Here is a 21,679-nt window from a genome sequence, read left to right as displayed (position 1 = left end):
AGTCCTGGGCCTGGGGACTGGCCTTCGGTAGTGGGCACGGTCCGGAGCCGGACTCGTCTATCTCCCTCTCACTAAAGCCCTGTCCCGGCCCAGGGGAGGTGAGAGGGTCTTAAAGGCGCGGGGACAGGGCCCAGGCGCACAGGGGCAGGGCCTGAAAGCTGCTGAGTCCCGGCTCTCTGGGGTGGCCCAGGGCGGGGGCGGGCCGGCCCAGGGACAGGCCCACCTCCCTCTCGTGGATGCGCAGCGGGTGCCCCGAGAGCGTGGTGACATAGCCTTCCTCCAGCAGCTCCTGGCTGCTCAACTGCCGGCAGCCGACCACGTGGTAGCGGAACACGAGCTGGCGATGGGCGCGAATCCGGGCCAGCTCATCCTGCAGTGGGAGTCATGAAGGTTGAAGGAGGCCCCTGACGGCTGCCTCTGCCCACACCGCACCCACCCCTGCCCATCCCTGCCCCACAGGGCCCATCCCTTCCCAGCCTTGCTGGGGGTGGGGGAGGGTTGCTTTACCTGCGACAGGTTGGTCATTAGATCCGCGCGGGGCACAAAAACTGTGAAAGGCCCATCACCCTTGAGCTCCTTGTATTCCTGTGGGGAGGCAGTAACAGCTTGAGCAGAAGAGGGACAACTTGTGACCAACTCAGGGCTTCCACGGATCCTCCAGGAAAGACTTGGACTCTGAGAGGGGTCTGGGTGGCTCAGTTGGTTAGGTGTCTGCCTCTGGCTCAAGTCATGGTCCCAGGGTCCTGGGATCCAGTCCCACATCATCCGGCTCCCTGCTCAGTGGGAAGCCTGCTTCTCCCTCTGCCTCTCCCCACCCCCACCCCCCACCCCCTGCCACCCCGGCTTGTGCTCTCTCTCACTCACTCTCTCAGATAAGATCTTTAAAAAAAAAAAAAAAAAAAAAAAGACTTGGGCTCTGAGAGCCCAGAACAGCCAACCCCCTGACCAAATGAGAACATGGAGGCCCAGAGACGGGTAGGACCTGCAGATCAGAGAGGCCCAGGCTCTCTGGACCAAAGAATTGGAAGCCAGCTGGCCACTTACCAGGAGGTGGAGGCTGAAGAATGAGGCATGCCTGTCCCGAAGGAGCTCCTGGGGGGGGCGAGGATCAGCTCAGATTTTGGGTGGCCCCCATTCAGGGCCTGGTGCCTGTCCCAGCACCTGCGGCCCAAGGTCTGGCCAAGGCAGAGATGAGGAAAGGAAAGCCGGGGGTCTGAGCTGGGGTCAGGATTCATTTCATGGATCATAGCTGGGTCAGGCCCAGGTGGAGTCAGGGGGTCAGGGTCATGGTCAAGGCCAGGATCAGGATCAAATCTGGGGTCTTGACCAATATCATGGGTCAGGCCCATGGAGGTCATAGCCAAGGCTGGGTCAGGGGTCCAGCTTGGGCATCATTACCAGGCCGACTCGGGCGCGGCAGGTGAAGCCATCGCCCACTGTGTGGGCCGCGTCACAGGTGCATGTCCTCTGGCCATCCCCCGTGCTTTTGCACACGGCGTAGGGGCTGCAGCCTCCATTATTCTGACATAGGGACAGGAGAGAGAGGCATCAGTGGCTCCCAGACTCTTCTGCCCCACCCAGCCCTGGGTAAGGGGCCATGAAGGCCCCTGTCCGAGCCCCAAAGCCCTGTTGGCTACTGAGCAGTCAGATTCGAGTTTGTGGGAGGGTGGCTCACCCTTCAGAGGCCTTTAGGACCTTGACGGGGGCAAGGAGGGCTGGTTCCCACCTTAGTCCCCTTCCCCTGTGAAATGAGGTGGGGCTGGGGCCTGACCTGGGAGCAAGGGTCCAGGAGGACGCAGGTCCAGATGCCATCCCCGCTGTAACCCTCACGGCAGCTGCAGGAGACCTGTCCCAAATCCTGATCAGTACGGCTGCTGGGACCCAAGAGCAGGCCAGCACCCTGGACAGAAGGAGCACCTCCTCCCCAGTCTGAGGGGGGGCCCCTCCCTCTGAGCAAATGGTACAGCCTCCGTGTCCGCCTCTGTTGTGCTGACCTGCTGGGGGCCTGTGGGGATACAGTCGGCATGCATGTGACAGCCCCCGTGGCGGATGAGACAGCCGTTGACCTCTGTGTGGGGAGACGCTAGGGTGAGAGGCAGCCCTTCCATTCATCTGTGCCTTCAGGTGCTCACTGCCAGGTTCTCAGTGCCCCCTGTGGGCCCCTCAGCCTCTCCTAATCTTATAACACTGAAGCCAGAGCCCTGGCCCCACGTACGCCCAGGGTGGGGGTCCCAGGCTCACCCTGGCACAGCTCCCCATCTCCTGTGTAGCCATCCTGGCAGGTGCACGTCCGCTGCCCAGGTGCCACCTTGGTGCAGTTGGCGTGGGGGGAGCAGCCCCCATGGTCCTGCGCACAGGGGTCCACCTCTAGGGGCAGATGATCCCAGAGAGTTGTGAGGAGCAGGCACAGGGACAGCGTGGGGCCAGGGGAGGAGGGCAGGGGAGAAAGGAAAAGGTCAGAGGGAAGGGTGAGACCCGAGATGGGAACCGGATGGAAACTGGCCCCAGAAGGACTGGCGAGGGCTCGGCAGGGAAAGCATCAGGGTGAAATTTCACGGAAAATCTCACGGTGGGCGCCCGGAGCATTCCATGTGACCCCACCTGAACAGTAGATGCCGTTGCCCGAGTATCCCGCGGCACAGACACAGGCCGGGGCTGCCGCCGAGTCCTGTAGGCAGCTGGGAGGGATGGCGTTAGCTCAGCCTGGGCCGGGCCTGACCCCAGGGCCCCTACCCGCTTGCCCACCCGCCCCAGGCTGAGTTTACTCACTTGGCATTGGGGTCGCACTTCTTTGGGCATTGAGGGCCACTGATCTCTGGGAGGGGTGGGGGTAGGAAGATAGTTCTGGTCGTTTGGACCCGGGAAGTACCTCCCCAGGAGTCACCCTCCTCTCCCCCTTGAGGCTACTCACTCTGGTCACAGCGGGGGCCCTGCCAGCCCACATTACAGACACAGCTGCCGTCCCCTTGAAGCCCCTCCTGGCACAGCCCGTGGGCACAGTCACAGACTGGGAGCAGGACAAGGGAGGACAGGAGTTGCCCAGTGCCTCCCCCCTGCCCCGGCCGGGCTGTCTCCACACTCGCTGTCCTCTGCCCTCCCCGGTGCTCACCTCCAGCACAGCTGGGCCCATAGCGGCCCAGCTCACACATCTCACAGGCGGTTCCGTGGAAGCCCTCGTGACAGCGGCACTCCCCACTGCCCAGGAGCCTGTCCTGGCACTGCCCGTGGCCCGAGCACACGCCGCCCTGACCCCCCGGGCACGGCTCGCACAGCGTGCCAAAGAAGCCAGGGCAGCAGTCGGGCACCTGTGGGGAGGGGACAGGGAGAGGCCCGGCCCAGGCCAGAGGTGGGGAGGAGGGGAATGAGAGGGGTGGTGGGGACAGGCCACAAAGCCAGCCAATGACGCGAGCAGGGACCAGGGAAATGGAGGCCGCCTTCTGCGACCCGCCCTGTGGCAGGGGTGAGGAAACGGAGCCTCGGGCCGGGCACAGCTGTGCCGGATCCCACAGGGAGGCGCCAACTGCGCTGGGGCCTGCTAGATGGGGTCCAGGAAGAGCCCCTTTTCCCTCTCCCCATCCCCACTCCCTGGGGCGTGGCCACAGGACAGACACCGGCCCCACTGACCTCAGACCTCTCCGTCTGGGCCCTGGCTCCACTGGCCTCACCCTAGTCCCAAGCCCTGCCTCTGCCCTTGACACCTAGTCCGGGTTCCTCCCCTGGGCCTGCGCTCCCACCTCCCCCTTTCGGGTCAGACTCGGGGGTGGGGGTGTTGGGAGGCAAACCTGGATCCTCTTGGCACATGTGTAAGAACAGCCCCGGGAGAAGGAGGAGCCAGATCGGTAGACACAGCTCTTCTTGGGGGTGTTCTGGAAACAGGGACAGGCAGGAGGGCTCAGCCTGCGGTTTGGGTAGGGGCAGGGCAGTGAACAGGAAGCCAGGCAGACAGGGGTCAGTGGATGAGCAGGACAGCAGATCAGGGAGGGGTGGAGACAGGCCGACCTGGGCCCAGGCAGCCCTGGCCTCTAGGAGAGGTGGAGCAGCCCTGGCTGTTCCATGCCCCAAGGGGGGCGCAGCCAGCTGGGCCCCGGGAGCTGGACACCTGCAGAGCAGAGAGCGCTGCTGAGCCCCTGTCCTCACCTCCAGCTGGAAGCCCTGAGTGCAGCGGAATCTTCGGGAGCAGTTTACACATTTCTCCTGGGGAGGTGGGGGGGAGTCAGGTGGTGCTGGGATGGGGCCGCCAAACCCACCTTCCTTCCTCTCCCACCCTGTCCTAGTGCCCCTCCCTGCCGGCCAGGCCAGCCAGCACGTCCCAGCTCCGAACCCCCTCAGCTCTTCTCCCCACAACCGCCCACAACCCCCGGGGCCTCAGGCTCTCACCCGAAGAGACTCGGCGTGGCTGTGCAGACAGCGGCTTGAGCCCACGGTCAGGACCCCCGACAGGCCAAACAGCGAGCGGCCCGGGGCCTCCAGCACAGGGCCTTCCAGCAGCACATGGTTCACCTCAGGCTGAGGAGTGCGGTGGGAGGCTGAGTCCATCCCCCAGCACTACCACCCTCGCCCGCCGCTCGCCTTGGGGCTATGGGATGGCCGGGGTGGGGGGGGTGGGGGGGGTGGTGGTGGCAGGGAGGGGGTCTCCCAGGATGGGTGGTCTCTGCTGGAGCAGAGGTTGCAGGCTCCCTGCCCCCCACCCCTGCAAACCTGGCCGCTATGGTTGTAGAAGACGAGCCAGTGGGCAGGGCCCAGGAGCGAGTTACGGTGTCCCCCTCTCTGCAGGGCCTCCACGGAGAGTGCCTCCCCCAGGATCACGTGGTGCCGCACGGTGTCTGCGTCCTGGCCGGGAAGCCGGATGGAGAAGCTCAGGGGCTCCAGGGACTGCCATTCCACCCGCCTTGTCCCTTTGCCGTGGGATGGGAGGCTCACTCCGGTTTTCACCCTCCCCTGCAGCGGCCCCATCCCCGTGGCCTCACCAGCCTGCTGCTGTTGCCCCGGGCCTCCAGAGAGTGGTTTGTGGGCACGAAGATGGTGTAGGCCGTGGCAGCCTCAATCTGGGGCACCAGCTTGTGGTGCTAAGGGCAAGGGGCCGGGGTCACCAATGGGCCTAATCGCCCTCGGCCCCGACCCCGGAGCCGGCCAGATCCCTCCAGGCCTGGGGGAGGGCACTCCCCCTCTCTCCTCTGTTGCTCACCTGCAGCAACTCCCGGAAGAGGCGGAAGGCAGGCACCAGGTCCAGCTGTTGCAGCAGCCCCTCCCCAGGCAGCACGTGCCCCCTCGGAGGCAGCAAGACCTGCCATGGGGAGCACCGGGGCTGGTCAGCACGCCAGCGCCCCTTGGCCCAGGCGGTTCCCCACACACACCCCTCCAGCCGTACCTGGCTGAGGACATGTAGGACACCATTGGTGGCGAGAAGATCGGCCACATCCACACTGGCGTTCTGAACCCAGACCCTCTGGAAAGGAGCAGGCAGAGCTCAGCCACGGGTAGGCACAGATGGACACTTAAGAGTCAGTACAACACCAACAGAGATTCTGCTGGGCACACAGGCATCTACTGGCAGCCCCCAGCCTGGCCTGGACACCCTCAGAACCTACCATCGCCTCCAGACCCACCCAGGGCCGCACAAGAGCGACAGGCATGCACATGCAGACACAGAGACACAGACGACCCCAGGCAGGGCAGTCCCTCCCGGCCCAAAGACACTGAGTAGCCCGTGTGCTGGCCCTGGGCAGGTCCGGGTGACTTCAAGCTCAGCCCCGGGGGCCCTGGCCTGGGAAGATGGTGGCCACTCAAGTTCCCTCCCATGCTCTGCACGGCCCCCTCTGCTGCCCAACGTTCACCACGTACCCCACTGATGTTGTGAATCTCCCAGCGTGTGGTAGGGCTCAGGGTGGCCACATCCTGCCCACCCAGCCGGGTCAGCTCCTCCTCAGACAAGGCACCCTGGAGAAAATGGGCCCTGTGGGGCATGGAGCCAAGTTAGTGTAACCAACAGAGACCCCTGGGACTGGGCTCCACCCCAAGAGGTGGACACAGCCGGGATGAGACCCTCTGGGGGGGCGGGGTCTCGCATGGAAATCTCTTCCCCACCCTGGGTCCCTGCCCTGGCTGCCCACCTGACCAGTTGCTGCAGCGCCCTTGGCTGCAGCCAGAAGGCCTGGTCCTCGGGGCTCAACCTACGGATGGCAGACTCAGAGGGCACCAGGGCGGTGACTCGGCTGTCCGTGGGAAGAGCGAGGCCAGCACTCTGTGTGTGTGGGGACAGGGGGACAGGAGGAGTGATGAAGGTAGCCACCTGAGATTGCTTGCTCCCAGCCTCCAGGCCTGCCCCCACCTACAGCTCTTGGAGATATTATGTGGCACCTCTGCATCCAGGGAGGCCTCCTGGATTTGAGCCTCAACCCCAGTGTTCTGCCCTGTCCTACCTTGATCCACTGGTAGAAGACGGAGAAGTGGGCATTTGCCTCCAGCTCCTAAGGGGAGGGAAAGAGCTGAGGTCATCAGTCTAGGGACAAATCCAAGCCCCTTCCTCACCAGGACCCTGAGTACTGTCCTTTCCCACCTGAGGTGCACTAGAGGACTCCCCCAACCCACGCATAGGGACCCACTCACCTGGAAGATGTCTCCGTAGCAGCTGAAGCCATCACCCCCGTAGCCAGAGGGGCATGTGCAGACCCGCTGACCTCCCCCCACTGCCCGGCAGGTGGCCTGGGGTGGGGGTGGGGCAAAGAGACGGGGTCCTCCATTCAGTACCCAGATGGCAAGATGGACAGCACCCAGCCCACATCTCACCCTTATCACCTATCACCTGTCCTGCCAACCAGCCCCACCGTCTGTCTATCCAGCCAGCCAGTCCGCATTCGTGTTGCTCCCTTGGTTGGCGTGGCCCTGCTCTCCAAGATCACTGAGCATTTGACGTGAGTTACCCCAGCCCATCTTGAGAGATGGGTTGGCAAAGCCCAGGGCAGAGGGAGCACCCAGGAGGGGAGGGCCTGCCCCGAAAGCAGGAGGAGCTAGCTGGGAGGCCTTCTGGAACACACAGGCAGAGAGAGGTCAGGGTAGGCACAGGAGCATGGCGTGGGGGAGGGGGTGGAAACCGGAGGCGGGGCAGGGGCTGGGGCCTTAACAAGGAATGGAAGCCCTATCCTGTGGGCGAAGGGGTGACACGGTCTGGATTGGGGGCTTAGAGAGATTCCAATCCTGGCCATAGACAGGGACACCCAGAGAGTGGACCAGAGCTGAGGCCCACCCAGAGAGCCTCCCCCGGGCCCCGGGCCACCGCGGCCCCTCACCAGGTCATGGCAGCCACCGTTGCCTGCCCGGCAGGGGTCAATAGGGCTGCACTCATAGCCGTCCCCAGCGAACCCCAGCTTGCAGGTGCACCGGCTCTGGAGAGATTGGGAGCAGAGGGCCTCAGCTCACCGGGGGCGCCCACCCTCTCCTCCTCTGCTCCCCCACTCTCCACGGGCCTTGTCCCCTGGGGAAGCATATTCAGACCCGAGGAGCTTCTCCTATGCCCCTCCATGGAGATCCCTGTTCCAGACCAGGAGCCCGAGGCCCTAAGGGGAGCCTGGCTCTCAGGAAGAGTCCAGAGAAGGGATGGCATTGGCAGGGAAGCATCCATGGGGACTTGGTACCCCTCTGCTCTCAGGCCTGAGAGAGGCCAGCAGTGTGTGATGAGCAGGCAGATGTCTTCGAGGCCGGCCCCAGGGATGGCGGCACACACTCATCTCTGACCCTGCCACCCCACTCTGATCCTTCCCGATAAATGCCCGAGTCCGGGGCTTGTCCCCACTGCAGCTGAGTGACCGGCCATGGTCCCAGATCTCAGTTGCCCTCGTCTGCAACTTGGGGGCATCTCAACCTGTTTATTCTGGTCCTTGGTTCAGCACTTTAGAACCGCGTAGCTCCTTGTGGAGCTGGGGGTGCAGGCGGGTGGTCCAGCCATCGTGGGGCAGGTCCCTGCACACGCTGACCCTGAGCCAGTCAAGCCTGGCCTCCCCGTCGGCATAGTAGACATGTGAGTGCTGCCCAGTGCTCGGGGTCATGGGCCTGACCTGCCTCACATGAAAAGCTCCAGATGCTGAGACCCTGTGGCTGGAGTCTGAGGCTGCAAACTCCACAGCTGGATTTCCAGGAGTCTAAAGGGTTCGGGGATGTCACTCCCCTGGGGCAGGAATCTTCTGCTTTGCTCAGCATCGCATTCCTAAGTCTAGAGCAGGGACTAGCACGCCTGGTACCCCATGGGAACCTGATGAGTGAAGGAAGGACCTAGTTGTCAGAAGACAGCGGCCCCAAGGCCGGGTAGAGCAGAAGACTCGTGAACCCGGTTACGAGAGTCCTCATCCCCAAGGGACAGGAGCCACGGCCTTGGTGGAACACGGTGTGGAACAAGCGGCCTGGGGCTGGCGCCGGCACATGCCTGCCTTTAAAACCGCCCCTGCCTTTGTGTCGTCTCCTGCACGCTTCGGCGGCTTCTAGAACGGACGGCACTACCTTTCAGACCTGGATTCTCACTTGTGCCTGGGGTTTGAGGCCCTGAGCAGTTCTTGGAGTGGATGCTCCTGGAGCCAGACGGGGTTGGGTGAGAGTCCCCCGGAACAAATACCCACCCCCACCCCCCCCCCGCCACACACACACCCGGCTCGAGGCCTGCCAAGCCTCACCTGCCCAGGTCCCACGTAGCTGCAGAGGGCGTCGGCATGACAACCGCCTCTCGCATCCAGCTCGCACTCATCGATGGCCACACAGACGCGGCCGTCCCCGCTCCAGCCTTTGTGGCATGTGCAGTGGTGGGTGCCCCGGTCCCCAGGGACACACTCGGCCTGTGAGAGCCACGGTCGTGACCCAGGGCCGCAGGGCGGAGGGCTGAGGAAAAGGGAGTCCCCCTTCCACCCCCAGCTCAGGACTTCAGGAAGGGCCAATGAGACTGACATTTTCTGAGCAGCCACCACGGTCTGGGTGGGAGCAGGGGTTTCCAGGCACACAGGAGAGGCCGTCGCCCTCAAAGCCATCGAGACAGACACACCTGGGACAGGGGAATGAAGGGCCTCCCGTGAGCCTCTGGACGAGGCTGGAGGCTGAATGAGCCGACATGCATGGTCACGGACGAGGCAGAGAGGAAATGCGATGCTCACCTGGTGACGCCCCCCTGGCTGACGCAGCGGGCATGCGAGTGGCAGCGCTGGGCCTGCTCAGTGGGCCCACAGTTTCCTGCGGACTCGTTACAGAAGCGGCCGCTGAAGCCTGGGGCACACGTGCCCTGCTGGCACACGCCCCCACTGCCTGGACGGTTGTCACAGAGACCGTGGACACAGCCGCAGTCTGCAGGGAGGACATGGGGATGGGAAAGGTGAGGCAGGGGCAGGGCTGGCTGAGAGCCAGGATGCAGCTAAGGGGGCGCTGGGAATGTGGAAGACGGCAGCCAGCACAGATGTGACTTCAGGGTCACAAAATCAGGGGCCGCCCCGGCCTCAGGGGAAATGCAAGGGGGCCATTTGTTGCTTTCAGTCACCCCATTCTAGCTGCCCTGCCCCTGACACCACCATCTGAACGTTCTTCTGTGTGTCTGACCCAAATCCTGCATGCTTTAGATTAAACCACAGCTCTCGTCCTGCCTGGCATGGGGGAAGGAGGCATCATCTATTTTTGTTCTCAAATCCTGCTCCCCTTCCTCTGGCCTTCACCCTTGCTCCTGGGGCTCTATTCCCCTTCTTGGGAGTCCCCAGCCCCCTTTCCAAGCAGACCCTTTTCTCCCTGGCAGGCAGCATGGGCCAGGACCACCCACCTTCCTGGCACCGGTCTCCATGCTTGTTTGGGTTGGAGCAGATGTGGCAGGCGATGCCCTTGTAGTCTGGGAAGCAGAGGCAGGCCCCATTGCCCCGGACCCCATCACTGCACTAGGGGTGGGAAGGAAGCAGGACTGGTCATGGGGTGGGGACTGGCCTCATCCCCTCCCCGCACACCTTCACCGTCCACGGGCTGGCTCTGAGCCCCTTCTCCCCCTGGAAGAGACCTCCAAATCACTGGCTCCCCAAAAGACAGCCAGCCCTGGAGGCTTCATGGATGACCTTGGCTCAACCTAGAAATCCTCAACTCCTGTGCTGATCCCTGGCCCAGCACTAAAGAAACCCTGATGTTACAAAGTGGCAAAAACAGAACACCCAAGGAAACCACTGACGGGGCGCGCCTGGGTGGCTCAGTCGGTTAAGCGTCTGCCTTCGGCTCAGGTCATGATCCCGGGGTCCTGGGATCGGCCCTGCATCGGGCTCCCTGCTCAGTGGGGAGCCTGCTTCTCCATCTGCCCCTCACCCCATTCGTGCTCTCCCTCGCTCTCTCTCTCAAATAAATAAATAAAATCTTAAAAAAAAAAAAAAAAGGAAAACCACTGACAAACTTTATGAGGCTTAGCACCTTTTAGGTGCCAAATCCCAACTACTTAATTATTTCTTTTTTTGTGGTGGGCAGTAAAGCAAGGTTTACCGAGTGATAGTACAAAGCTCCCAAAGAGGAAGGGCACCTGAAAGCATTGCTCTAATTATTTCTAATTAAAATACTAAAAACAATATGGCCCAACTTCCTCTGCCAGGATGTGGGAAACCCAAGGCCAGAGAGGTAGGCCAGCTCAGACACACGAGGAGCCCCGGCCGACTCACACAGCTGCCCCAGGGCAGGGGTACTCACATTGCCTTTGCCGTAGCAAGGGTTGGAGAAGCCCCCAGGACACTGGGCACAGTCAGGCCCAAAAAACCCTTTGCAGCATCCAGGTTTCTATGAGAGACAAAGCATGTCGGAGGGTGCGTCTGAGGCCCCACCACCCCCACCACCCAGGCTGCTGTTGCCCCCATGCCCCACCTGTAGAGTCGGGTACAGCCCCTCGGGGGTGCAACCCAGCTCTCCCAGGGAGGCAGCCTGCTCCGCCCCAGAGGGGAGGCCCCGGCCTACCGTGCAGGGAGCACCCTCGCCCAGGCTCACCAGGACGGTCTGGTTGCAGTAGTGAGCGCAGCCCTTCTTCAGGACGTTGAGCCCAGTAGGGTCATGGGTGTAAACACACTCCTTGGGGAAGATGTCCTGGGGTGGGCGGTGCAAAGCTGGTCAGCAGGTGTGGGTCCTGAGCTGGCTCCCTTTGCCAGGCAGCACTGGTCCAGAGACCTCGCAGCGCTCTGGATCCAGCACCCCTACCCTTAGTGGGGCCTAGAGGGGCTAAGCCTCCGGGTCCAGCTGAGCCTCGCAACCCCTCCTCCCTGCCTTGATTCAGGGCAGAAGTCTCACTGGGCAGCCCTGAGGGCCGGGCTGAGGGACACTCACCAGCTGCACACTGTTGGGGGGGCACGTGCTCATGTTCAGGGCTTGGCAGTCCACACAGGAGCCCTGGGCGGGGCAGGGGGAGGCGGGGCAGAGTTAGTCATGGTTTATTTATTCAGTGGACCCTAGGAAACTGGCATGGAGCCAAGGCCTGAGGTATGAGAGAGTCCATGACAGGAGGGCCAGGGCCGAAGGAATAGCAAGGGCAAAGGCCCTGCCATGGGGAAGGGCTGAGTGTGGGAGCGTGGGCATCGTAGCAGAGGGCAGGGCTGGAGGGCCAGAAGATGTGGGAGTGATCTCGAAGGATCGATCAGCAGGACTGCTGAGGCCTGGTGGTGGGGGTGTGGGGTCGGTGCCCAGGCCCCAGCCCCACTGTCGGCCTCCCTGCCCGCTGGAGGAGAACAAGCAGGTCTGGGCCCCCAGCATGTGGTGTGTGCTCACTGCCACGATCTGGTGCTGTTCCTCGCTGCAGTGCTTAGGCAGGATGGGCAGGATGGTGGGGGGCAGCAGGACGCCCTCCAGCATGTGGATCACACCATTGGAGGCCAGCACATCCACTCTCCGTAGCGGGAGCCCCTCTGGTCCCAGCAGGATGCGCCCCTGTGGCAGAGCCCAGTGTACCAGCGGCCCAGCCTGGCAGCCCCCCGGGCCCGCTGCCGCCCTTACCCCTACAGCCCAGCCTGCAGGCCATCTCTTCCCTTTCCCAGGCAACGCCACCCGCTCTGGCAAAACAGCTCCAGCCTCCAGGCCCTGAGCCCCATGGAGCTCCAGCCCCCTACCCTTGAAACCACCCTCCACGTCTTTGGAGCCCTCCCTGTCTGTTGGGCCCCAGGAGAGGGATATGATCTGTGTGTGCCTCCCATGTGCCCCCCCCCTCCAGAGCCTGCCCTCCATGGGGCTCAGAGCCCAAAGGCAGGTCCAAAAGAGGCCACACCACTGGCCGGTCATCACCAGCCCCTCCACTGGCCCATTCATTCCACATTTGGTTTGTGGGGCTCACCTCCTCAGAGATATTCACAGCCAGGACCTGGTTTGCCATGGTGAGGACCCGGCCCTTGGAGATGAGCTTCTCAATGGTCAGCTGGGTGGAGGAGAGGGTGGGGCCTTAGGCCAGGCATGAGCCACACCGTAGGGCCCCACATGGCCCCGCCCAGGTGACTCACAGCTACCACACTTGTCCCTAGACTCTCTTTTGCACCCTAAGTGTCCAAATGGATGGGGAGAGGAGAAGGGGCCCTGGGAGACCAGGACCTACAGGCAAACTTCCAGAAGCCCAGCTGAGGGTACAGGCTGGTCTTCGGAGCCTCTCACCTGGCCGTGGCTGTAGATGTGGTACTTCACCAGCTCCTGCAGCTTGGACAGACCCTGGCAGGAGAGAGAGGGTGTGGCAGGGGCCAGTGGAGGCCCGGGTACCCCATCTCCCCCGTTCCTTCTCCCCGCCGAGCTTACCGCTGTGAAGAGGTAGATCAGGCGGCCATCCCGCAACTTGTCCACAGCCTCGTTGCTTGGGGCAAAGACTGTGAAGGGCCCAGGCCCATCCAGGATGGAGGGCAGCCCACAGTTCTGTGGCAGTGGGAAGGAGGCTCAGGGAGGCTCTGTGGCCAGCCTCCACCTCTGAGCCCTGCTGGGGCCCTGCCACCCTCAGCCTGCAGGGAACTCCCGTGAGGAGGAAGTAGGAGACAGCGGCAATGGGTCCATGCTACCACAGAACCCCAGGATGGTGACGGGCAGGTTCTAGGATGGGGGCATGGGCAAGGGCCCGTGCTACTCCAGAGCCCCAGATCACGGTGAGTTAGTAATGGGGGGTCCTGGCCCAAAAGATCAGATGGGCTAAGGCCTTTCCCAACAAACTTACCTCCAGGATGGTTTCGAAGCGGCTGAAGGCCTCAGTAGAGGCAAGGATCTGGCCGATGGTTCTCTGTAGCAAGGGATGAGCATGAGAGCGCAGAGGAAAGGGGGAGGCTGCTCCAGCCCCAGGGGGGAAGGAGCTCTGTTCCAGCCCCGCCCAGAACTGCCCAGCCCGCTCTCTGAGTTCTGTGGGGCTCAGAGGTCACCCAGTGGCACCAGGTGGGGAGAGGGGAGGGGGGGGCACTGGCTTACCTTGGGGTCCTCGGGGAGCTCTGGTGGGGGCTGCCACTGCAGGGCGGTGACCAAGTGGAAGACGCCGTTGGCTGCTGGGTGGTTGGTCTTGTGGATGGTGAACGTCTGCTGGGGGTGCTCTTTGTACTTGTAGGTGTATTTCTGCGGAGACGTGAGGCCTCTGGTTCATCCGCGCCACGTGCCAGCCTCGTGTTCCGAGGCTCCGTTCCACCTCCACGCCTCTGCCCGGGCAGCGTCTCCCACCTGGGGCTCCCTGGTCCCTGGGCTGGGGTGGCCCTCCTTACCGTGAAGCGGTTGAAAGTGACGGTGATCTCCTGCCCCGCCAGTGTCCACCACCTGCGTGTCTGCTGGGTCCCCAGCTCCTCCAGCATGTGCTGCCCTGCAATGATGTGCTGTTTGCAGAGCTGCCGGGCGAGGGACGCCTGTGGGCACAAGGGGACCAGAGCGCTGAGCGGGCCCAGGGTGGCGGGCGGCTGGTCGCCATGCCACCCCTGCCCCAGCAATGGAGGGGGCAAGATGCCTCCCGGGCCTTGGTTCCCCAGAGTCTGGACCCCAAAAGCCTGGGGCAGGCTCCAGGGAGGAGGCAAGGGCTGGCAGCCAGCTCCTTGAGGGGGCGGGGCTCACATTCATGGTCCTGGAGGAGACGGACGAAAGCGATGGTACCAGCACCGTGAATGGGCCCGCCGTGGTGAGGATCTCGCGGCAGCCCTGGTCTGGGAGTCACGAGAGGGTAGATCAGAATGGATCTGGGAAACCCTCAGGCATCAGTCCTAGGTTTTGGAGAGTTGGGTAGAGGGCACTGGCCTAGGTCTAAGGTAGATGGGAGGCATCAGGATCGGGCATGGGGGGAGCTAGCTCCCACTGCCGGTCACGCACCCCACCACAGCCCACTCTGCTTCCACAGCTCGTGGGCAAAGAGACAGGGCATCTCTGCAGGGTCTGCCCCTCGCTCCCTGCCAGGAATGCGGGGTGTGAGGGACAAGGTCACAGACAAGTGGGGGGGGGGTCACACACCCAGCATGGCCAGGGAGACTCTCAGCCGCAGGAACACCACACCCAGCTGACCAGCCTTCTGTATCTCGTGCAGCAGGTGTCCATAGCAGGCACGCCCGTCTCCTATCTCGCCCTCCTTGCACACACAGCTAGGGCCATGGGTAGAACTGGTCAGGGCAGGGGTGCGGCCAGTCCCTACCTCCTGGCCCTCACCCACCTGTTTCCCCCTGGGCCCTTGACCTGAGGGTGCACACACAGGCACCCTTGCCCCTGCCCAGACCACCCTGTCCGCTCTGCCCCCCAGTGCCCACCTGATCTTTCCATCGGGGGTCACCTGGCAGGTGGCTGACCGGTCACAGGAGTGAGGGAAGCAGTAGGCAAAGCAGCCCGCAGAGGCATTGTTGTTGACGCTGACCAAGCCTGGCTTACACAAGCAGGAGGCCTGGGCCACCAGGCGGGGGAAGGAGGGCAGCATCGCATCCATGAGAACCACCGGCACCCACAAAGCTGTGCTCAGCCGCCGCACCACCCGCTGGGGGCTGCCATCCCCCTCCCATGTTACAAATGGGCCAACTCCCAGGAGGCCCATGATTTGCCCAGGGCCGAGTCGCCAGCGTGGGTGGGGGCAGCACGGCACAGGCCTGACCCAGGGCCCCGGCTCACCTTGCCTGGTCTCTGGTACAGACACAAGGTGGAGTTGCTGGGGCAGCCACCGTAGTTGATGGTGCATGGGTCCTGGGGCAGACACACTGTCCCATCACCATGGTAGTCCTTGGGGCAGCGGCACTGTGCCTGCCCTGTGGGGCTCACCGAGCACTGGGCCAGTGGGGAGCAGGGCGATGACTGGCAGGGGTTAGGGGCTGCCAGGGCAGAAAGAGAGAGAGAGAGAGAGAGGGAACACCCAAGTGAGCTGGGCACCCAGGAGCCCCACCACCTCCACAGCGATGGCCCAAAGAGGAGGTGAGCAGGTTGATCTAGACCTTGGGGATAGGCCCTCCCTCAGGGACACGTTGTACTTGCCATAAATGACCAGACTGTACTTGCAGGTTTAAAAGGATGTCCTCCCAGCCCCTGCTCACCCTGAGCTTGGGCCTCCAGCCTCTGGGTCACAGACTTACCTCGGCATTCTCTGCCCTGCTGGGTGTGGCCAGGCAGGCAGCTGCAGGCAGGGGCCTCTGCAGAGCACTGGGAGTTCTGGGGACAGTTCAGGGCCCGGCAGACTGGCAGCTCTGAATGAAGAGGGGCGAGTGTTGTGGTGGCCCAAAGCTCCAGGTTGGAAGGAACACAGGTGCAAAGATGCTCTGCCCAATTTGCTGTGTAACTTTGGCCAGAGCCTTGCCCTCTCTGGGCCTTTGGGCAGTGGAGGTCTCAGATGACATTCCCTCCCCCTGACCCCCCCTGTGTACCTCTCCTACTTAGATAAAAATAAGGCTGTGGGCAGAGGTCCCGCTGAGGCTCAGGCCCCATCCCTCACCCACTGGCCTCTTTTGCTCTGGCCACTGAGGACCTGCCACCCCAGGCTACCCCAGCAGCCCCGCCTACCTTGGTCACAGCGGGGTCCGGTGTATCCAGCAAAGCACAGGCAGCTTCCATCCCCCAGTGGCCCATGGCTACACACGCCGTGCACACAGCTGCACACTGGGAGGGACACACAGGGATGCACAGGGACACTGAGTCTGCATTTCTGCATTTCTAGAACTCAGCTCTATGGAGCTGTGATGCGGGACCATAGTGGTGATGGGAGCCCAAGGGAGGGACCTGGACTAGCCCGGGGGCTCAGAGGGCACTTACCGGAGAAGGCCTCTGACAACAGCACGGGGCTGGAGGTAGGAGGAAGCAAAGCTCATGTCTCGGGAGGGGGACTGTGAGGCTGAGGGGCTGGGAGGGAGGCTGCTGGGGGCTGGCTATACGGACAGGTCTCCTTGGGCCCCCACGTGGGCAGTGGCCCTGCTCCCTCGCCCTGACAGCACTTACCTGACTGGCAGTTGGGCCCAAACCGGTTGGGGTCTTGGCACTCCTGGCAGGCGGAGCCACCGAAGTTTTCCTGGCAGAGATTTGCACCCAGTCAGTGTGGCCTCTGTACTGCCCCCCAACCCCCAGCCCTGCCGGGCCCTTACCTGACACACACAGGTCCCGTTCCTGTTGATGCCATCCAGGCAGGTCCCATGGCCATTACACGGGGTCTCAGCACCCCCAGGGCACTCTGTGGACCCCCCCCCAGAACTCAGCTGTGCCCTGAAGAACTCACGCTTCACCCCAGACCCCAGCAGCTCTGGGCAGCCCGGCCCCTCCCTGGGGCAGCCAGAGCCAGGCAGCCAAGATGTGTTGGCTCTCACTAAGGATCCATTTACTGCAACAGCTGAAGGATGTGCAGCCAGATGCTGCAGAGAGGGAGCCCGGGGCCGGGATACGAGGAGCAAGGCTGGGGCCCCCACCCCGTACCATAGCACTGGGACCCCCAGTAGCCGGGGCAGCAGGCCTTCTCTACCACATCCTTCCAGCACTCCAGACTGCAGCCACTCATGGACATCAAAGAGTCCCCCAGCTGCACCTCGTAGCTGGGGACAAAGGTGGGCAGGGTGACAGGAGGGCCTCCCAGTCGGCAGCCCCCAGCCCCACCTCCCCACACCGGGTTCTAGTGCTCTAGCTCTACCTTCCCTCTCTCTGCCTGGCCCGGGGCTGAGCACAGGGCCTGGCACATAGTAGGTGCTCAAGAAACACCTCCTGCCCCGACTCGCCCTTGTTCTTTCCTCCCTATCTCTGCCCCACCAGAGGGGCCAAAGGACATGTGGGCAAGTGACTGCTCTCACTGCCCACGCCTGCCAGGCTCTCCCTCACCCCCCGCCCCCACCCCCTCCCCACAGATGCTCCTGGAAGCAGGCAAGGACGGACGGAGGCAGGGACCCGTACCGGCAGTCCTGGGATATCTTCTCTGGTAATTCCCGGAGCCAGCCTGGGGGACACATCCGCCTCTTGATAGCAGGACACATGGTGCAGGGGATGCGAGTGACAAACTTGGTCTTCACATCACAGCGTCTGGACCGCACCTGGGCCACGGGGGGTGGGGGGTGTTTGGAGGGAGGGGCCTGGCCCCTGTGCCCAGTCCTGACTCTGCTCTGACTGAGCCAAGGCCCAGCACCTCTCTGCAGGCCTCGCTTCCCTGCCTGTTCAGCAGTGAGCCCAGGGAAGGCCCCGGGACACAGGGAAATCTGCCTGTCACAGGTTGTCACTGCCACAGCGTGTTCCTATGTCCACAGCCATGGACTTCTGCCCAGGGCCACAAACACACACCCAGGAGCCTCAGAGCCTATGCCTCCCAACGTGAAGAGAACCCAGCCATTTTGTTCCACCTTAGCCCATTCAGTTGGAGAAACTGGACCCCAGACCCCAAACCACCCAGGGCCTGAGTATGTCAGGGACCAGAACTGGACTCTCGCCCTAGTGTCCCTTATCACTTCTCACTGAAAAACAAACACTCAATACTACAGCGGACGCTACTTGGGGGAGCACAGCAACTCCATTCCCAGGCACAGACAGAGCTCACCTCGGGGCTGGCCCTCTGGTCATCGCTTCGCCCTGGGCGTGTCCCCACCGTGCTGCCGAATGACCCCATCAGCAACCTTGAGGGCCCTCAGCTGCCCCGGGGGGCGGGGGAGACCCAGCAGCCAGCCCCAGACCCAAGAGGCAGGCCCATGAGAGCAGGTATGCGCGAGAGGGTCTGCATGCCTTCCTACGCCCCGACCCCAGGCCTGACCCCCAGCCCCACACACCAGCCCAGACCCAGGGGGCCACGGCCCATCATTGGTGTGGCAATGCTGGTGACGAGGAGGCTAAGAAGACCCAGGCGGCTTCCGAGGGGAGGTGACAATTGAATTGGAGCTGAAAGATGCCCAAGAGTTGGCCAGAGCAGCGCCCCTGGTAGAGGGGGACAGGAGAGGCAAAAGCCAGGGAGTGGAAGGAGCAGACGACCATGTGTGACAAAGCAGAGAGCCGCCGAGGAGAGGGGCCAGTGGCCGGGCCAGAGAGGGGAGGCAGCATCAGGGCAGCCCTGGGACTGGTTTGTTTTAAATGGGTCCTGGGGGAGCCTGGGTGGCTCAGTCGTTGAGCATCTGCCTTCGGCTCGGGTCATGATCCCAGGGTCCTGGGATCAAGCCCTGCATCAGGCTCTCTGCTCCGCGGGAAGCCTGCTTCTCCCTCTCCCACTCCCCCTGCTTGTGTTCCCTCTCTCGCTGTGTCTCTGTCAAATAAATAAATAAAATCTTTTTAAAATAATAAATAAATAAATAAATAAATAAAATGAGTCTCTGGCTGCTGCAGGGCAGCAGGGATGGTGGTAGGGAAGGGGCCGTCCCCTGAGGGTGCTGAGTGCCAAGAAAGCCCAGGCCTGCAGCCCCATCCCCTGGCCTGCCACGACGCCTGCAAGTCCTCCATCCCTGGGGCTACCTTCGTGGATGGCAGCCCTGTGCCCTGGAGGATGGAAGCTTCAGTCTTGGTTGTACGTGAGAAAAGGGACTATAGGAGGGTGCGTGTGGATGGAGAAGAGGTTCTGGGGACCTGGGGCAGGGGCTCGAGATGTTCTCATCTAAAAAAGGCCAAACACTCTGTGGTTCGAAGGGAGTGAGCCAGGGCATCTTTCCTACAACACATTACAGATGCGAGGATGCTCAAAGCAAGAGAAAAGGAGAAACGGCGGCCTGGCATGTTCTTCCGGGGAACACCAGGCCCCGGGGCCTCTCTCTGCCGCGGTGATTTGGCCCTTTCCGCTCATGCCTCTGCGGTCGGCAAAGAAGGAAGTTGCCAAGAGTGGCCTCAGGCCGAGCCGTGGGGCTGAGTGCTGTGGTCTCGTTCCCCACCTCAGGGCTCCGTCTCTGCTGAGCCAGGGAATGTCTAGGAAGTTGGGTAACTCCAGGGCTGGGCAGCTGCTGGCTCAGGGCAAAGGCACCCTTGAGGGCCACCTGGCCAGGCACACCCAGCTGCCAGGGTGGCCACCACCAGCCCGGAGACCGGCTTTCAGAGGAGCGGTCAGGCCTGGCTAAGGGCTCAGGAGAGAGAGAGGGAGGGAGGGAGAGAGAGTGGTGGGGTTTGGAGTGCGGGGGTGAGCAGAGGAGGAATCAGGAGCCTCCTGTCCCGCCGGGGCACACTCACCCCTAGACTGTCGCATTGGAAGATGTGTGGGAAATGGTGAAGGGTGGATAAGCCAGCCAAACCCTACTTCTCGTGGGGAAGAACACCAGGCCCCTCTGCCTGGAAGGAGCACCAGCCTCCCCAGAGCACTGTCTCACCGCTGGTCCCTCTGGATCACAGCCCAGTGCTGAATCAGATCCCCTTCTTCCCGGGGCACCTCGGGACTGCCTGAGCCAGGCGGGTGCTGCCCCCACCCGCCCCAATCCAGAGCTGATTTTGCAACGTCTGCTTCCCACAGAGACAGTCACGCTGCTGGGGAAGTTGAGGAGACATGAGGTATTAAGCCTGTTGTAAGAAGGTGGGAGAAATTCCCCCCAAGCTGGGGTCTGGGTCTCCGAACCCAAACTCCCTCAGGGACAGCACCCCCTCCAACTGCTTCCCCTGCCCTGGATCAGCGCCCTTCGCCCTCCACGCCCCAGCTTGAGACCACAGGCTCCACCAGCACCAGCACAGAGGAGGCACTGAGTAAAAAGACTTTTGAATGGACAGGGGCTAGGATCCCCTCCTCCAGGAAGCTTTCCTTGCTCCTACTCCCTGAACCTGTCTCTATTTACGTTCCGCTTCTGCCCCTCACTGGCTGTGTGACCCAGAGGTCACCCCTACCCCTTGGAGCTTCAGTTTGCTAATATTTAGAGTGGGCTTCATGCTACAGAGGCGCCAGGAGGGCTGGGTGACTGAGGACGGGTGAGAAGGCCTGCACTGCCGCGCCCCTGGCCACAGGCACCCCTGGGACTGTCTGTCGGGCCCAGGCTGGCAGAGCCTCACCCCGAGAATACAGCTGAGAGGCAGGCAGAGCACAGGTCTCTGACGAGGAAAAATTCCCAGTGGGAGGCGGCAGGCCTTTGAAATCCCCTCGTATTCCCCATGTGGGGAAACTGGGGCAGGGAGGGAACAGGAGCCCACTTGCCCGGCTGAGCACAGCCTAGAACCCTGGGCCCTTCTCCCACCATGGTCACCCTTGCAACTTCTGGCCTCCCATCCGCAACCCGGAGCTGGCCCGGCCTGGCAGTGGGGTCCCAGGCACGTCCCTCTTCTCTACCTCAGCCTGCCTGCTGGCGATAGGGGACAGTTGTAGCTGCCCCAAGAATCAGATGGACTTGGCCTCACAGGGGAGGGACCCTTATCTGCAGGCAGGCCCCAGCCAGGCAACTCTGTCTCCATCCTCAGGGTGGGAGGCTCTTCCAGAAGCTCCCGTGGGGACAGCGTCCCTGCTCCGGGGCCTGGGTAGACCCGCAGATGGGCAGCCAGGAGGTGGCTGGCACGCGCGGCCCTGACAACCACACCCTGGGCCCATTTTTGGGGAATCACAGGCAGTGGTCAGTCAGGAGCAAGGCTCCAGAGTCGGACTGATCTGTCTCCAACATCCTCGGGCTCTGGCTTCCTCAGGTAGAGAACAGGACCCACCGCCCAGGGCGGTGCGCAGTGGGTAATGCCCAGCTGTGCCCAGGCTGTGCACTTGGTAAGCTCTCGGAGTTGAGGGTGTTATTGTTGGCTCCTGTTTACCCAGAGAGACTGGGGGTGAGCAGACCTCCTTCCCCCCCCCGCCACTGGGGCCGGACACAGGCACACACGTGTGTTCCATGCGAGTCTGTTGGTTTGCTAGCCCCTCCAGGGTTCGGGGGCGCTCCTGGCTCCAACCTCATAGACAGCCCAAGCCTCAGTCTGGGCAGGAGCATGGGCCCGGCTCTGTCCCCCTCAGCCTCAGGCTGGGGAGCCCCGGGACGGCTGCCCACCCACGTCGGGGCTGGCACGCTGCGTGCAGTCAGAGGAGGGCAAGGCAACACACGGCTGCCTTGCCCTCTGGGCCTGCTCGGAGGGCAGACGAGTCGCAGCGGCCCCGTGTGTCCCCAGACCTGGGCCCTATCTGTGTATACCCCCTCCCTGCTCCCACCACTGGCCAGCAGGACCCGAACACCGCGTCCCCTGCAACTGGCTCACACTCACCTTCTGCCCCCTGGTGAAGCTGGAGCCTGCTAGGCAGAAGGCCAGGAGGCAGAGCAGGAGGCGGCCCCGGGGCCCTGCCATGGCTGGTGACGGCTGGCAGGCACGCCGTCCAGGACAGTCAGGGCAACCAGTGTGGGGAACGAGCTCTAGGAGGCAGGCA

At 62.9% G+C, this 21,679-nt stretch overlaps 1 protein-coding gene across 6 annotated transcripts in view; it reads right to left on the bottom strand.

Moving 5' to 3' along the window:
• Positions 1-21,679, bottom strand: part of STAB1 (stabilin 1) — a 27,182-nt gene extending 5,503 nt beyond the window's left edge. For all 6 annotated transcript variants that reach the window (XR_003518417.1, XR_003518418.1, XM_027586112.1 and 3 more), the window contains exons 1-48: positions 21,520-21,679; positions 17,302-17,438; positions 16,834-16,949; positions 16,509-16,594; positions 16,366-16,435; positions 15,934-16,029; positions 15,510-15,620; positions 15,055-15,251; positions 14,703-14,833; positions 14,413-14,540; positions 14,023-14,111; positions 13,683-13,820; positions 13,399-13,539; positions 13,154-13,216; positions 12,748-12,861; positions 12,610-12,663; positions 12,299-12,379; positions 11,740-11,898; positions 11,302-11,364; positions 10,969-11,064; positions 10,678-10,764; positions 9,782-9,893; positions 9,132-9,318; positions 8,929-9,022; positions 8,661-8,819; positions 7,287-7,382; positions 6,607-6,702; positions 6,420-6,467; positions 6,111-6,241; positions 5,842-5,953; positions 5,369-5,446; positions 5,186-5,284; positions 4,968-5,066; positions 4,699-4,830; positions 4,378-4,506; positions 4,138-4,194; positions 3,783-3,866; positions 3,110-3,305; positions 2,912-3,007; positions 2,770-2,815; positions 2,602-2,678; positions 2,242-2,367; positions 1,995-2,068; positions 1,772-1,846; positions 1,399-1,521; positions 1,045-1,092; positions 508-585; positions 224-370 (exon numbers count right to left, since the gene is read on the bottom strand). Coding sequence is in view for 4 of the 6 variants with exons in the window: in XM_027586112.1 (XP_027441913.1) it covers positions 224-370; positions 508-585; positions 1,045-1,092; positions 1,399-1,521; positions 1,772-1,846; positions 1,995-2,068; positions 2,242-2,367; positions 2,602-2,678; positions 2,770-2,815; positions 2,912-3,007; positions 3,110-3,305; positions 3,783-3,866; positions 4,138-4,194; positions 4,378-4,506; positions 4,699-4,830; positions 4,968-5,066; positions 5,186-5,284; positions 5,369-5,446; positions 5,842-5,953; positions 6,111-6,241; positions 6,420-6,467; positions 6,607-6,702; positions 7,287-7,382; positions 8,661-8,819; positions 8,929-9,022; positions 9,132-9,318; positions 9,782-9,893; positions 10,678-10,764; positions 10,969-11,064; positions 11,302-11,364; positions 11,740-11,898; positions 12,299-12,379; positions 12,610-12,663; positions 12,748-12,861; positions 13,154-13,216; positions 13,399-13,539; positions 13,683-13,820; positions 14,023-14,111; positions 14,413-14,540; positions 14,703-14,833; positions 15,055-15,251; positions 15,510-15,620; positions 15,934-16,029; positions 16,366-16,435; positions 16,509-16,594; positions 16,834-16,949; positions 17,302-17,438; positions 21,520-21,600 (5,037 nt within the window). In the remaining 2 variants the exon portion in view is untranslated. The remainder of the gene's footprint in view (positions 1-223; positions 371-507; positions 586-1,044; positions 1,093-1,398; positions 1,522-1,771; positions 1,847-1,994; positions 2,069-2,241; positions 2,368-2,601; positions 2,679-2,769; positions 2,816-2,911; positions 3,008-3,109; positions 3,306-3,782; positions 3,867-4,137; positions 4,195-4,377; positions 4,507-4,698; positions 4,831-4,967; positions 5,067-5,185; positions 5,285-5,368; positions 5,447-5,841; positions 5,954-6,110; positions 6,242-6,419; positions 6,468-6,606; positions 6,703-7,286; positions 7,383-8,660; positions 8,820-8,928; positions 9,023-9,131; positions 9,319-9,781; positions 9,894-10,677; positions 10,765-10,968; positions 11,065-11,301; positions 11,365-11,739; positions 11,899-12,298; positions 12,380-12,609; positions 12,664-12,747; positions 12,862-13,153; positions 13,217-13,398; positions 13,540-13,682; positions 13,821-14,022; positions 14,112-14,412; positions 14,541-14,702; positions 14,834-15,054; positions 15,252-15,509; positions 15,621-15,933; positions 16,030-16,365; positions 16,436-16,508; positions 16,595-16,833; positions 16,950-17,301; positions 17,439-21,519) is intronic.

The sequence above is a fragment of the Zalophus californianus genome, chromosome 1, assembly GCF_009762305.2.
Source record: "Zalophus californianus isolate mZalCal1 chromosome 1, mZalCal1.pri.v2, whole genome shotgun sequence".
NCBI classification, from domain to species: Eukaryota; Metazoa; Chordata; class Mammalia; order Carnivora; family Otariidae; genus Zalophus; species Zalophus californianus.
The sequence above is the reverse complement of the archived record's forward strand: the minus strand, read 5'-3'. Positions and strand labels throughout refer to the sequence as shown.